Consider the following 15,008-nt stretch of genomic DNA (forward strand, 5'->3'; position numbering starts at 1 on the left):
AGAAGACTCCCAACCCTGAATGCTTTATGAATGTTGTAAGTTGGGTCACTTTCTCTCCGTTTTTGTCTAAGGCGTCTCTCCAAGTACCACTACCACTGCCCCATCACTAACAGTCTCTGTCAGGAGGCTAGGAAGGGCCCCTTCTACATTTCCCATTTTCCCAACCTGCCTTTTCCAAAACGACTGCATTAGAGTCACTGCTGCAACGAGGGCCAGCTCTCAACGTGCCAGGGACAGATGTGACTTTTGCACATTGCATGAGGACAGACACATAGTGCTGCAATGGAGAGTGCTGGCTGCTACTTTTGGCTCCAGACAACTCCTCAAAACCACCTGAGGGGCACTGGAGATCCAGTCTACTGCATTTTGACCCCGGCAACAGGACTCAGCCCTGGACTGTGGCCAGAGCACAGACTACATGCTCCAGTCCGTACCAAACTGAACAACAGACTTTCGCTGCCTGCATTTAGGGTGAACCCCAACAGATATATGATGAACACGAGGCTGGGTCATGCCTCATAACACTTGTTTGCAATCATCTTTCTCAACCCACATTGGGTTTTGGGCTACCGCACAGAGAAGGGAAGACTGCAATCCTGGCAAGAGGACAAATATCCCTCCAGCACTGTGATAGGGAGCACCAGCCTAGGAGGAACTTTGATACTCCTATCCAAACAGTCCAAGGTGCCAGAGAGAATTCCTTTGCAGTGGAGGCAAAGGCTGGTTTCTAGTCTCAAGGGAAGCAAAGTCCTCCCCTTCTGTAACAACCTGTTTGCTCAGTACAGTGGCAAGAGAGGTTGAAACCCTTCTTCAAACAGCAGGTTATCACAACACAAAGTAATCCAAGACCCCTTGCTCTGAATCACCAAAGATTTCCTCACAGTACATGCAAAATTAGGTGTAGGTGGTCTCAAGAGCTCCTTAATGACAAGAGCTCCACCCTTGTTTGCCTTGCATGCATGGCTTGCCTAATCACACTTTGGCAACAAAGCCCCACAGCTTTTGGCATTGTCTTATACAGATACTGCTACATATTTAATCTGTAGAAAGGTATGATCTGCATCAGCCTTGCAAAACATGATGAACTATCTCCCCAAAGGTTAGTCACTCAATACAGTTCTGCTTTGTCCCATCACATGGGGTCAAATACCAGACAACTACCACCTAAGCAGGTCTGAAGACTTTTGATGCATGTTTTTACAAGACCTGTAATATTTATTCTGAGCCATGGTCCCTGTGGCCAGGGGCCTTGCGCTGCCATCACAGAACAGCCCACATCCACACTGCTCAGCTCGGTGACCCTCCAAAACAGGACAACTTGCATGTTAATAAACTCTCCCTTGGCTTCCCACAGAGTGAAATTATCAGATATCATGGATACCCCAGTGAGGAATATCAAGTTACCACAGAGGATGGATACATTCTGGGAGGAACAGCCAAAATACAGGTGGGACACAGTTATAGGACATAAGGAAAGTCTGAGACTCAACTCTTACATGGTCACCCATCTTTCACCTTTGCACATGCAATGGCGTGTTCCACACATTTACATCTCAGCAAGAGTACCTAGACAGGAATGTGGCCTGAATCCATCTGAAGTCCACACATTCAGTGTCTCTGTCCTTATTTCAGAGTTTTCTAATAATTCTGTCATATCCCAGTTTTTGTTCCATCATGTGGGATGAGAGAGGATTTGGTAGACTGAATTTGGGGAGGTTTTACATTAACATCCTAAGTAATATACATTTAAAATAGAAGCCTGACAACAAAGCCTCTCAGGTTAGGCTTCTGAATATTAATTCCCAGCTTTCTGAAAGACAGAGATATTCTTAAGGAAGGTGATAATAAATCAGGTCATCAATGAAAAGCAAATGCATTTCATCTGTTTCAGCACATTTTCTGAATGGAATAAAAATTTCTACCTGGAATTCAAGGTACCCTGGATACTGCTACTTGGTTTATTATTCTTTGTTAGAGTTGCATAATTATTTATTTATTTATTTTGGATGCCTTCTTCTATTTGGATCTCCTCCTTTGGAGATCATCTGAACGAGCCTCAGTCTCAAAGTAAGGTTAACCAAAGCTAGATCAGGGGCCTCAGCCCTGCTCAGTTGGTTACTGAATAGACCTAAGGGTAGACATGCTTCTTTGGATGAATTATTCTTTGTCCTCCATACATTGTTATGCCTTCAGCAGTTTTCAGCTATGGGTAGAACATTTCAATATAGGGACCTGTAAGTTAGCTTTCCAGTGCAAGAAGAGGTGAGAACAGGCCTCCTCATTACATTTTTTGCTAGTCCTGTCATGAAATGGTTATGAAATGTCATTAAATGGTTCCTGCTTGCATGGACAAATCCTTCAGGTTTCTCAGACCAATATCTATGTGTAATTCTCCTGGGAGCTTCTTGAAGAAGGAAAGATTTATAACCTCTCACAAACTAAACTCTGCACTCCAATCTTAAATACACATTAACTACTGCTCCAATATAAGAATACTTTCATCTTTTCCAGGGCAAAAGCCTGTAGTCTTCCTACAGCATGCTTTTCTAGGAGATGCTACCCACTGGATTTCTAATCTGCCCAACAACAGCTTGGGCTTCCTCCTCGCAGATGCTGGCTTTGATGTCTGGATGGGAAACAGCCGAGGGAACACTTGGTCTTTAAAACACAAGACCCTTAATCCCAGCCAGAAAGCGTTCTGGCAGTTCAGGTACTCTGTAGAGGGAGAATTACTCAAGACAGAAACTCCAAGGGGACTAGATAGCTTCAGCCTGATGGTTTTTACCTAAACCAGCATCAGAACAGGAGAGTAAAGAACCAGATGAAGAAGGATGCTCAGTGCTACTCAGAGTTGGGACCATTGGCCGGGGAAGAGATTTCAGACATGGGGAAATGAAACGGGATGCTGAGGAAAAGTGAGACAGTACTGGGAGAGGGAGAACAAGAACCTCAGCTGGAACAGGCAAAGGAGCTTTGTCTAGAAATCTGATTTTTCATAGCTGAATTCAACCAAGAGAGAAATGCATTTTGTAACCCCTGCTAGTGAAAGCACTGTTTAAATTCAGTTCCCTAAGGGCTGCAGCTGACAGACAAAACTGGCACCTCCTTCACAGGGAGCCCAAGGCATCAGGCAGCCTGGCAGTCCAGCTGCATCCCTCTACCCCCTTCCCCAACTCAAGCAAGAATGCAGACAGAGCGCCCAACCTCGTCTTCCAAGGGGTCCTGCTTGGTGCAATGACCAAAACTGACATTCAGTAACTCACACTGTGACAGCCGAATGGTCTGCTAGCTTTTTGTGTTTCCCCCCGTAGCTTTGATGAAATGGGTAAATACGATATTCCAGCAGAGCTGTACTTCATCATGAACAAAACTGGGCAGAAGGACGTGTACTACGTTGGTCACTCTGAAGGCACAACAGTAGGTAATGTCAAGACACTCACGCGCGGTTCACAACTTCTCATGTTCCTATCTGATCAGTAGGTGAGTCTCCCCATTGATTCAGTTGTTTTTCTTGTTTGTGGAGAGCTAGCAAACTGATAAGTGCCTTCTGAGCTGAGATTTGGAGAATATAAAAAATTCTAAAACCAGCTTTGGTTACCCTTAATAAGCAAAGAAACCTAATAGCAGATCCAAATGTAGTTCAACTTTTTAAATAATTAGAGACATAAAAGTGGTTGTTTACTGGGTACTTCAGGTACTGGCATTGGGTATTTTTCTTAAATTCTCAGCAATAGAATTTTTAAATTCATCTTTTGCATTAAGACATACAATTATTTTCCTTGTGAACAGTAAGAAAAAACTAAAAAGGTAAGATAGCACATACGATACATAATTTCAAATAACAGAAGTCAAGGAAAAAGAACCTGAACATTACTAAGTTATGTCACTTAATGGCCATCTTACAATTTAAAGCATAGCTCATGAGTGGCTGTAATGGGCCACATTACTGTTTAAAAGCATATTGCCAGAGACTGAAAATTAGGAAAGAAAAAACATTAATAACTTGTTTTTTCTTGGTGCCAGCATTTAGCATTAACTCACTGCAAGGCCTCTGAATACAACTAACTTTCTTTTAGCATCAGCTGAAAGTTCCTGATGTTTATGGTTTTTGCATGAGATCCATGAATGGATCCATGAATAGAAATGAGCCAGTTTGTTAGTAAATGACCCAGAAAAAAAGAGAAGGAAATGTGGGAAAAACATATATAATTGCAGCTCCAGACCTTCTCTTTCTTTTCATGTCATAAGAGTATTCAGAGACCCTCATGACAAAAACCTCTAACCACACAGGTTTTCTTCAGTTGCCTTTGATGCAAACAATCAGTTGAAAACACTCAAAGCTCCCAATATTCAGCTAATTATTCTACAATTTTATGGAAGCATAAACATACATAGACCTTTAGAGACTATAATCTGAAAAACTTATTTTTTTATGAGAATTTTTTGAACTTTAGAGGGTACTGATTTTATCTCAAAAACCTCATTGACATGTTGCCTACAAAAACTGTTCTGATAAAGGCAATGTCTCTAAAGCTCAGAATGAACTTTGCCTCCTGAATAAAATTAATTTCAGGACTTCAACACTTACCTTAGGTAAAATATGCAGCACAGACAAACATGGACAACAGGCTGCAAATCTAGTCTCACTTCTTGTTTGCTACCTACTACTCATTTATTTATTTTGTCTGTGGAAGAAGTCTTCACTAACTCAGGCTGTCTATTCTGTGTTTGCAGGCTTCATAGCATTTTCTACCCACCCTGAGCTGGCTAAACGGGTGAAAATATTCTGTGCTCTGGGCCCAGTAACCACATGCTCACATGCTACAAGCCCTCTGATTAAGATAACAAATGTTCCTGAACCACTGCTCAGGGTATGTAGTTTTTCCTTCTAAGAGGCCCAATGCCTGACTCATCTTTGCAGGGTTCCCTTAACCTGAGGCAAATGTTCCCAAGCAGGTGACATGCTGATACTGAGATTGGGATGAATCGAGTGCTCTTGAAAAATCTGTTCCCAAAATCTGTGGGGAAAATACTGGAGACACAGAGCTTGTAGCAGCAGGTCACAGTAAAGTAGGAGACTTGTGAGACTCTGTCTTGTCATGGGACTCTTGCAGCTAACGAATGTTTTGCTGGCTTTATGCAGGAGGAACTAAACCAGAGCTGCAATAACAGCCATGACAATCTCTGGGACTTCAGAAATGAGTGAACATTGAGGCCACTACACTAGAAATGGAAGGGCGGCTTCCTCCAGGATTGGTGCCAGTAATACAAAGAAGGAAGGATATGTGAAGCACTATGGGGAAGAAGGTGTTTTAAGGGGTACTGGGAGGGCAAGTTCTTTCAGCAGTCATTGCATACTGAGTTAGGAGACTAGGCTATGAGCAACAGTTTCCTGCATAAAATGCTCCTGTAACAAGAAAAAAAGTGTTGCACTTTTCTCTTCCCTCAGTTAGTATTTGGCTGCAAAGGAACCATGCACCAAATTGGATTTCTGAAAGGACCTGCAACACAGATATGTACAAACCTGGATAAGTTGTGTGCCCGTATACTCTGTTACATAGCTGGAGGCAGCATAAAAAATCTGAACACGGTAAGCATATGCAAGAACACCTACTCAAAGCTAAGGTGATTTTGGAAGATATCTTTGTGCAGTCTATCCTTATCTAGCAACTGTCACACATGTAAGCATACATAAACCACAACATAGTTCTCAGCAGAGTGAGGGAATGCCAGGACATTGTGTGGTGCAAACCTGCTAAGCAGGAGTAGAGCCAGTGACGGATGGGACCAACAACTGGGCACATTCCAACCCCCAAAAGAAAGGACTGAATTCAGGCTGGAACTATGTTGCATGTGTCAATAGATGTGCGTTCTTTTGGGGCTAAACTGGACAGATTTTGGTCATACACAGATGCTCTTTTTAAAAGAGCCAATGGATGACAGGGTCAGACTTCTTCTTGGTAATACAGTTCCCAGTTTTCTTCCTTAGCCTGTAGACACCAGGGCCCTCTGAACACTGGAGTAATTAAAAGATAGGAAAAAGCTCCTTTTCTCTTCCCACTTTTCAGACTACTTGCACCAGAACTTGGTCCCACAGAACTACTGTAAAGGGCATTTTCCCATTTTTGTTGTCCTCAGAACTGGGCTCAACAGCTCAATCCATAACATGTAGAGCTGCAGAATGCCCTTGCACTGTGCCCGAGGAATGCAACGAACCTGCAGGGGGATTCACAAAGACCAGTGCAGCACTCAGAGGGGACAGGGGAGACAGGAGAGTTGTCCCTATGCTTGCCAACATGTGGACACTGTAGTGTGTCTTAAATCCCCTTTACAGTGGCCAAAGTATGCAGAAGCTGGCCTGTGTAATGTTTATTACCGCAATGTCTGTAATGACGGGGCCCATTTTTTTCTCCATCTATAACCACTTCTAAAAGCACATAGGGGAAAGCTCTGAGAATCAAGAGTTCAATGCAAAAGCAATTAAAGGCATTACAGCCCTTTTGAATTACAGAGCTAAACCATTAAGGATCTTTCCTGACTTGGGTTAAGTCACTAATGTGCTTCTCAGGGCAAGATAACAAGTCTGAGGAGGAATCTGGGGAGCTGGAATTGGAACATCTCCTTAACAGAACTATAAGCTGGCTTCTTTAGCACTAGCAGTAAAGTGAAGAGAAAAACAACTCTTCAAAAGACTTAGACATGCATGGGGGTTTGGTGTGAGGTGAGGAATCTACTTTGAAAGGACTGGAAGGTTTTTCCCTACTATTGCTGAACCACAGGATACCACAGTAGTACAGTCTTCATGGAACAGACTCGCTTTCATGGAGAAAGCATGCAGATGCATCCTATTAGCCAGCTATTCCTAACCCTGCTTCTCATTTTTCTGTCTGATATTTGAAGAATGACCTGTTAAAATGGGGTTTAACACAGCAGCAGGATGTTGCTCAGGTCCTTCACAGCCTTTATAACACTTGTGCTTTCTCTCCAGAGTCGAATAGATACATACGTAGGACATTCCCCCGCTGGAACATCAGTACAGAACATTCTTCACTGGCATCAGGTACAACGGCCTACTGATGTACAAACTCTTGCCACTGCTTTTTTTGCCACTGCTTTTTAGGCAGCCAACAGCCTCCAGGGAATTCCAGAGGCGGTGGATCTGGGAAATGGCTCATCACATCTTCTCACGTGGGGTGCCAGGAACACCTGCCACCGAGGGAGCGCTGTTTCCCAGGGCTCACCAGGCAATTACCTCAATTGCCCCTTTGCTATCAGGCACCGCGCTTTCCCCAGGGCACATCGGGCCTCTCTGCGTGTTGGCCTCTAACGGCTTCCAGCCTTCAGCTTTATTTATGAAGTCATTTGCCTTGAAAGCTGCAGAAGGGAACGTGAGCACGGTCTGGGCGCTTGGCAGGCGGTAGGAGGGCAGCGGAAACTTGAGCGGCCCGGGGATGAGCGAGACAAAGAAGTGATCCAGGTTAAAGCTTTTCTCCCAGAGGGTAATTGCAGCCTGGATCACCTCCCAAAGCCAGTTAATCACACAAACCTTTCTGCTGGCACAGCGGCAAATTGGGGAATTGCCTTAGACTACTCCAGTACATGACAACATTGCTCTACAGGAATGTTCACATCAACCAGGTTTTTCCAAGTCCTTTTTAGTCACTCTCACCACTGCCCAGATCCTGGCTCCCAGTTCTCAGAAGGTGGGTTTCTATTTACGCGCTGGCAGATCTGAGCTTGTTCTGCTCATGGTCTGAATCAGACCAGGGCAAGACAGCTGCAGCCATGAAACCTCACCGCATGTGTCCAGGTGTACCTGCTGAGCCAGGATACATCTGCGTATATGCTATGGGCAGACCCCCCATTTCTGCAAACACTTGATATTGTCTAGAATATAGGCATGGTCCTGAGGACACCCCTCACAAAATTTCCCAGCAGTCAGTCCTGTAAGATACACCTACCCAGAGCCAGGAAATGGGGGCAAACCATTTACAGCCCGTGGCTTTACAGCCTATAACAAAGTGGCTACAAAGCAAACACAGATACATCAGGATAGAAGAAAACAGCAAAGGCAATACAGCAAGCGGATTTCTAGCACATTTCCAGCTACTTGAAGCCTTGAAGTCAAGGTTTTCTAAATTGACAGACACTTTCTCTCATCCTGCATTACATACAACACTCACAAATGAAATTACTTCTCAGGTTTGTGCAAAGAATAAAATAAAAATAAAATTACAAAAAAACCCCAAACCAAAACAAAACCACAACCCAAAGAAAAACCCCCAAACAGATGTGTACTTAACTCTTCACTCAACAGTGCTGCAGGGCATATATCACATCTTTTAGACAACACAGACTCAAGAAGGCAAATGTCCTGTGTCTAATGTTCAACCTCAAAACTGCTGTCAGAGCACAACTTGTGTATATCCAAACTCTTGTGAGTATGGGGCCTCTGGAAATGTCACCGCTACTGTGAGCGGACCAGACAAAACTGACACACAAAAGACAAGATGTGTAAGAAGAGATCTTGTACCACACTAGACTAGCAATAGCCCTGACACGTTCCAAACATTCAGGTCCTCTTTCCATGTGACAACTGAACCCAACCCTGCAGCATGAATAGGGACTAAGGCAGACAAGCAAAATTCTAAGAACAAAACATAGCAAGGGTGGCGGCTGAGGATCTGGAGAGAAAGTTATCGAGAGGAAAGGCAATGAAGCCAGGGGAAGGGGTGGGAGGAACTCACAGCCCCTGCCTGCGCCTTGGCTTCAGTCACGGGCAGGAAAATGCCTCCTGCACTCTGCTGCTTGGCCTCTCAATGCTTCCATTTCATCTCTTCTTTTAACAGCTAACACATACAGACCGATTTCAAGCTTACGACTTCGGCTCTAAGGAAAACATGAAGAAATACAACCAGGTAAGGCAATATGGGTTCCCTGAGAACTCATCCCTGGGTCCTGGCAAAACTAAGAACAGAACAATTCAGCTTTTAGCACCTTGACTGCTATGGAAAGAGGGAGAGAGTGGTCGTAGAGAGTGGTTGGAGAGAATGTTTCACCTGAACCTAATACTCATGGGTGGAAAAGTCTATTCAGAGCCGAGGCACAGACACATCCTTGCAGACAGCTGGCAGAAGCTCATTTTCCCTCCCCCACAGATACAGGGATGTGTCCAATGACACGTCAATTTACCCATCATTCCCAAAAGTCTGAGAGCTACACACATGTCCTAGGACTGGATGAATATGGAGCTCTTCACCTCCTCAAAATCCTCAAGGTCTGCCTTTTAGTTAAGTGAGAAAATGATCTCACAGCTACAGTGACCTCTCCAATTGGCTGACAATTACTTCACCTTTAACCATGCCATTTGCCTTGCAGTGTCCTGTGCTGTACCAGGGCAGGCTGCTTTTCACAGACAGAAGGGCTCCAGAGATATAATCAGTCACTTCTACCCATGCACTCAGAAATTTTCTAGAGTGAAATTATAAATGGACAAAGTATTTCCTTGCCACTGAAGTTCCAAGCGTAACAACTGGTACCAACAGTTGCACTCACGCCCCAACAAAACTTAAAGATCTTCCCACTCTAAATATACACATGAATAAGGTCCACAGTCCTTGCCCGATAAGCACAGACACTGCTCTTTCCAAATCCCCACCGCCAAAGGGCACGAGCAGGTGTCAAACTGCAGGACAGCTCTTAGCCACGCGTTGCAGAAAGACACAGGAACAGGACGGATCGTTCCCTTCCACGGCGGGCAGGGAGCGGCGCTGGGGAAACAGACACTAAGCGGGCGGCCTCGATCCTTACTGTTTTATTGGAGAGAGCGCAGGAGGGAAGGAGCGATGCTTGCACAGGGTGCCCGCTCTAAGCACAGCTTCTGATACAAGAGCACTCACTCAGGTCTCCTCCCTTCCTTACAGTCTTTTCCTCCTGCGTACAAGATCGAGAAGATAAGAATACCAACTGCTGTTTGGAGCGGCGGACTTGACAAATTTGCAGATCCAAAAGATTTGGCAATGCTACTGCCTCGGATTACCAACCTCATTTACCATGAGCATTTTCCTGCTTGGGGACATCTTGATTTCATCTGGGGCCTTGATGCAACTGAGAAAGCGTATTGGAAAATCATTGAACTAATAACAAAATACTTGTGAAACCACATGCAGAGTGTTAATTCACTCAGTAAACCCCTCCAAAATTTCCATTTGGCAATACAGGTGATGCCTGGGGAAGAGGTAAACACACAGACGCACATAATGGATATGAGTATAGGCATTTATCTGCACTTTGTTGTTTCTTGCTTTCCTCTGTTTGAGGTTTTCCATGGTGTTACTTTGACTGCTGTATTCCTGAGAAGTTTGAGGTGTATAGGTATTTGTGTCTTCCCATGAAGACCCAAAAGTGGGATTTGCTCATTTGTCTGTTGAAGTACAACTGACCTTTGTTTAAATTAAATCATTTATCCACTTGACAGAGAACTTGGCTTTTTTTTCTCCCCCTCCCCATTTACCGACAGTGTCAACAGAACCAAGACATTTTCAGATACAAGAAACAAAGCAGGCAATATATGACTTCCAAACATCAAGGAATCCAACCTCAGAAAAACTCATAGAAGTATTCCCTTGCCCTCCATCCCCTCACATCACCCAAAGGTTTGTTCACACTCTTAAAATACCCCAACTTCAAAGACCATGGATGGCAGCTGAGGAATGAGGAGATACAGACCTGTCAGACAAGCTGCACTCCAAGCAATACAGCTTCCACCCCACAAATTATTCTTGACACTGGCAATGAAGGTCTTGCAAGCTCTCTGAGCTGTCAGCTTTGACTTTTACATAACTCTGTGTCTTGACCATTCTTTGTTCAAGCCGTTTCTACAGTGTGGGAAAGCAGTCAGCTCTTTTCCCTTTCCGGCTGTTAGCCCAAAGAAAGAGCACCTTCATTATTCAGGTAAGTGCCTCACATCTACTCACCTGCAAGTTGATCTGGTAGGTAAGAATGTCTGTCCCCAGATTCATTATTACAGACTCAGACAGGGTAGCTTTCTTTCCCAGGGTGTTTCTGGGTGGGGCCTCAAGCTCATATTGCCCAACCAAGACCCTTTGTAGTTGGAGTCACCTTTCAATAGAATAGTCACACCGAAAAAGATACCATGTTCTGCAACACAGGAAAAATACACTAGCTTGTCCATGCACCTAGTCCAGCAGCTCTTAGCAGTGCTGATCATGGCATCTGTCTTCTGAACTTACGACAGCTTAGAGGAAATGGCCAAAACTATCAACAAAAATGAAGAACCATTAGACAAAGAAAGCAAGAGAGTGCAGCATTTGAAAGGAGATTCCCCTTTATTGCTGCATTATTAAATCACAAAGCACCAGGCCACATTAATGCATTGCTTACCACTGCAGGTTTTCTTCTGCCTTCACCTATGCAAGAGAAGACTCATGAATTTATTATTATTTTGGTATATGCATCCCCTGCTGCACACGCCACTCTGAAAAGCGTGCTATCTTATCCAGTCCCGCAGGAAGGATACATGTGGTTCCCATCAACAGCATTTCATTTATTGATTTTTTTTCTTTAGCACACTGTTTATATTGGAAAGGTAGTCAAGAGACCTGTTTCTCTAGTGCACCAAACATATTTTCAGCTTTTATTATCAACTTATTAATGCATTAAAGTGACCAAGGAATTGGCTTGCTTTGTGGTCTCCAGCAACTCATTGAATCTTTTTGCTGTTTCTTATATGAGAAAGAAGAGAAGATAATCCTTCCCTTGTAGCAATATGGTGAGAATTAAGGTGTGTGTGAAACTTTTGGCAGGGATGGAAGGAGGAATTGCTAAGCTGAGACATCTATTTTCCCAGTCACTCCTATTGCAGGAAGACAAATACAAAGAGGAAGGGTACCAGGCTTTGCATAAACTGCTGTGGCACAGTGTTCAGTTGTCAAGTGTATCCCCTATGGCACAAGTAACACACACTCTGAAGGATATTTTATTCTTGCATTGGCTGCCAACCATCTTGTTCAATGTTTAGGCTTCCAGACATGTTATAGCTAGCTTTCAAAGCCCACAAGCAAATCCAGTAATAAAACTGGGGAAGCAGATGGGAAGGGCAGTATTTTGAATGCTATTGTAACCATTCACGGCTTACTAAAATCAAATTAACTCCTTTCAGCCCACGTGCCCTTGGGGTACTGACAAGCCTCACACAAAATAGTCAAAGTCTGCAGCAAGGAATGGGTGGATTTGGACCAAGTCTTTATCAAGTAACAGCCCTTGACCCTCTGCAGGACTCCTGCTGCTGTGCAAGATGGATTCCCTGATGAGGTAATTTTCTGCATGTTCAAGAGTCCTTGATGACTAGGAAGATCTCCTTAGCATGCTTTCAATGTTGTGGAACTGCAGTCTTCTTGCTATATCTAAGGGAGTCTCCCCATTCTGAAAGAAACAGATGAAATACATTGCAATATAATGGATATGGGTCAAGTACAGCGAGCTTTCCTGAATTTGCCAGCCAGATGCAATGCTCTCCTGCATAAGTTCCACTGTCACATCCTTGCTCTAAAACAAAGGCTTCAGAACCTGCTGGGTCTAACACTTCTCTCGCCGACGCCAGGGGGAGAGTCCTCCCCTCTGGTAGCGACAGCCCTTCCACTGTTTCTGGGGCTAATGTCCAAAGTCAGTGCAGAGCTAAGCTAAGAGCTGGTTTCAAGAGCAATGCGGGCAATACATTGCTCACCTCAACTCAGTAATGCAGCTACTCCCAAGTCAATATTTATCTGGACAACATTTGAGCTTTTGTGATGACAGAAGCAGCTTGACTTAGTCCCCCTCAGAAGAACGGTGTCCAGTGGTGCACAAAACACCTAGGAAGGCTCTTACCGCTCCCCTGCAGCCTGCGCCTTAGGAACAACTGTAGAGCAGCTCTGAGTTAAGAAGAGGTACCATAAAGACAGCTAAGAGATCTGCCAGTCCAGTGGACATGCAGGCAGTGCTTACTGGTAGAAATCCAGCAGTGAAGGGTTTGGATTTAGAAGTTGCTCTTGCCAACAAAGGCAATGGAGCAAACGTTGCTTTATACCACACAGCAAAGAAGCCTGCTGCCAGAAAGCTGTGCACCCTTTTTTTAAGCTGCTGCACACCAGCTAAGGCCTATAGCATACTGATTCACCATCATGATCAGGAAACAGTTATCAGCTTCACCTTCTTACCTGATTCTTTATAGACGTGTCTGCGTGAGCTCCAAGCAGTAGAGGAATGACTGCCTGGTTTTTCATTTCACAAGCATAGTGAAGGGCTGTGCTACCAGACTGAAGGGAAACAGAAGCAGATGAATTTTAGTTCTATTACTTTTTTAGTAGACCTTAGGCAAGCACGACAGCCGAATGCCAAAGACACATACCATCCCCGTTACTTTACACTACACAGTAAAACAAGTACATTCTTATAAAAGCAACAGGAACAAAAAAATCATTCCTCCCCCAGGAGGCAGCTGCTAAAACAGATCTGTTACCTTTATCAGGAAGCCAATAATTCCTTAGTAGTTACAGGAAATTCCACTGATCTTGATCTCAACAACTATGTCTTAAGCAATACGGCTCACACTTCAGTGTTTTATATGGTGCTGCTAAAAGTGAGAGTTCTTCTTTTATACCTTAGAGGAGAGGAGCTCTTTACCACACCCAAGTAGGCCAGTGGCTACACAACTCCACACGTGGCAGATCAGCACACTCTGAAGATCAAGAGAAGACACAGCGTCTAGCGCTGTGGCCACAACCTTTGCCCACAAATCTGCTCCGGTCCAAGAACTCAAAATTGGTGATAAACTCAAACCCTCATGCCACTAGAATCTTTATAGGATCTGGTGTTTAGTACGTAAGTATCTCAGCCCAGCTTGTCTGGATTCTCTTAAGAGGGCATTGGTCAGAAAGGAAGAATTAGTTGTTCAGTGGAGAATTATTTCTGTGTACATCTCAAAACTGTTGCCTAAGTGTCACTGAATCCTCCTGCTACATCACAGCCAGTTTAGTCCCTGATCCTACGCTGAAAGCAGGACTGCATTGCTAGAAGATTCTCAAGCCTGGTTTTAGTAATGTTATGTTTATATCACGTTTATGTTATGTTAGTTTAGTATGCATACAAACCACATTTGCATTTGTTCAAACCCACTTACAAAGTCTGTAGCGTTAACATCCACTCCAGCTCTAAGCAACATCTTGATCAGGTTTTCATTCTGTTTAGTCTTTGAGACCTGTTTGGTGCAAGGGAAGGTGTAACACAGTAAGTTCATCTGCATATAGTACTAAGTAGATTTTGGCTAAATACTAGGGTTTTTTCCAAAAAAAAAAAAAAAAAAAGACTGTCTAGCTTCTGCAAATGCCAGGCTGATGCAGCGATACAATTCTGTTCCTTCACTAGCTATATTCACAACAAAATCCCTGCTTTTTCTGCTTCTCTCCATCAGTCCTTGGTTTAAAAACAGCGGTCCATATCTATACAGATTCCTGGCCCGAAATACTGCCATGAGAAAGGTGGCAAGGGGAAAGGGAAAGGTACAGGGGCTTTCCTGCTTTCATCCAGACTCACCATGAGAAGGTATCCAATAAGCATGACTGGCATGAGGATTATGATGAGCACATAGTCAAGGAAGGTAAACCGTTTTCTCACAGCATAATGCAGACATGTGCGGTCTTTCTAAACACAGAATAACTCTGATTAGTACCAGATTCAGTGATCTGATTATATTTGTCTAATATTGGCAATAGTAGACCATTCTATATTTCACCAGCTTTCTTTTAGGTTATCTACTAGAAATAATTCTCTGATTTTCAAGCAGAAACAGACATATGCATTTGCTTCCTTCAAGTAGAAGCACATTTAACACATCCAGGCTCATGGAAATTGGGCTACACGTGCAAGAAGGGTGCAGGATCCAAAGGATTCCATGTGCATGTCTGCAAACTTGGACATGGCTGCAGAGGGGAAGAGAGAAGGGGAGGATA

General features: G+C 43.9%; 2 protein-coding genes across 3 annotated transcripts in view; one reads left to right on the forward strand and one right to left on the reverse strand.

The window, feature by feature from the left end:
* Window positions 1–10,157, forward strand: LOC104129152 (lysosomal acid lipase/cholesteryl ester hydrolase). Its single transcript, XM_009642064.2, is given in 10 exon segments — window positions 1–35; window positions 1,355–1,424; window positions 1,427–1,447; window positions 2,512–2,710; window positions 3,312–3,421; window positions 4,735–4,871; window positions 5,450–5,590; window positions 6,989–7,060; window positions 8,850–8,918; window positions 9,924–10,157. Coding segments are annotated over 10 exon segments (1,062 nt in total). The 5' UTR covers window positions 1–26.
* Window positions 10,158–11,826: 1,669 nt separating this feature from the next.
* ANKRD22 (ankyrin repeat domain 22) overlaps window positions 11,827–15,008 on the reverse strand; it is an 11,202-nt gene continuing 8,020 nt past the window's right edge. For both annotated transcript variants that reach the window (XM_009642065.2, XM_035897363.1), the window contains 4 exons: window positions 14,593–14,700; window positions 14,180–14,257; window positions 13,218–13,316; window positions 11,827–12,444 (listed from right to left, as the gene is read on the reverse strand). In XM_009642065.2, coding sequence (XP_009640360.1) covers window positions 12,367–12,444; window positions 13,218–13,316; window positions 14,180–14,257; window positions 14,593–14,700 — 363 coding nt within the window. In that variant the 3' untranslated portion in view covers window positions 11,827–12,366. The remainder of the gene's footprint in view (window positions 12,445–13,217; window positions 13,317–14,179; window positions 14,258–14,592; window positions 14,701–15,008) is intronic.

The sequence above is a fragment of the Egretta garzetta genome, unplaced genomic scaffold (genome assembly GCF_000687185.1).
Source record: "Egretta garzetta isolate BGI_Z169 unplaced genomic scaffold, ASM68718v1 scaffold56, whole genome shotgun sequence".
Taxonomy (NCBI): Eukaryota; Metazoa; Chordata; class Aves; order Pelecaniformes; family Ardeidae; genus Egretta; species Egretta garzetta.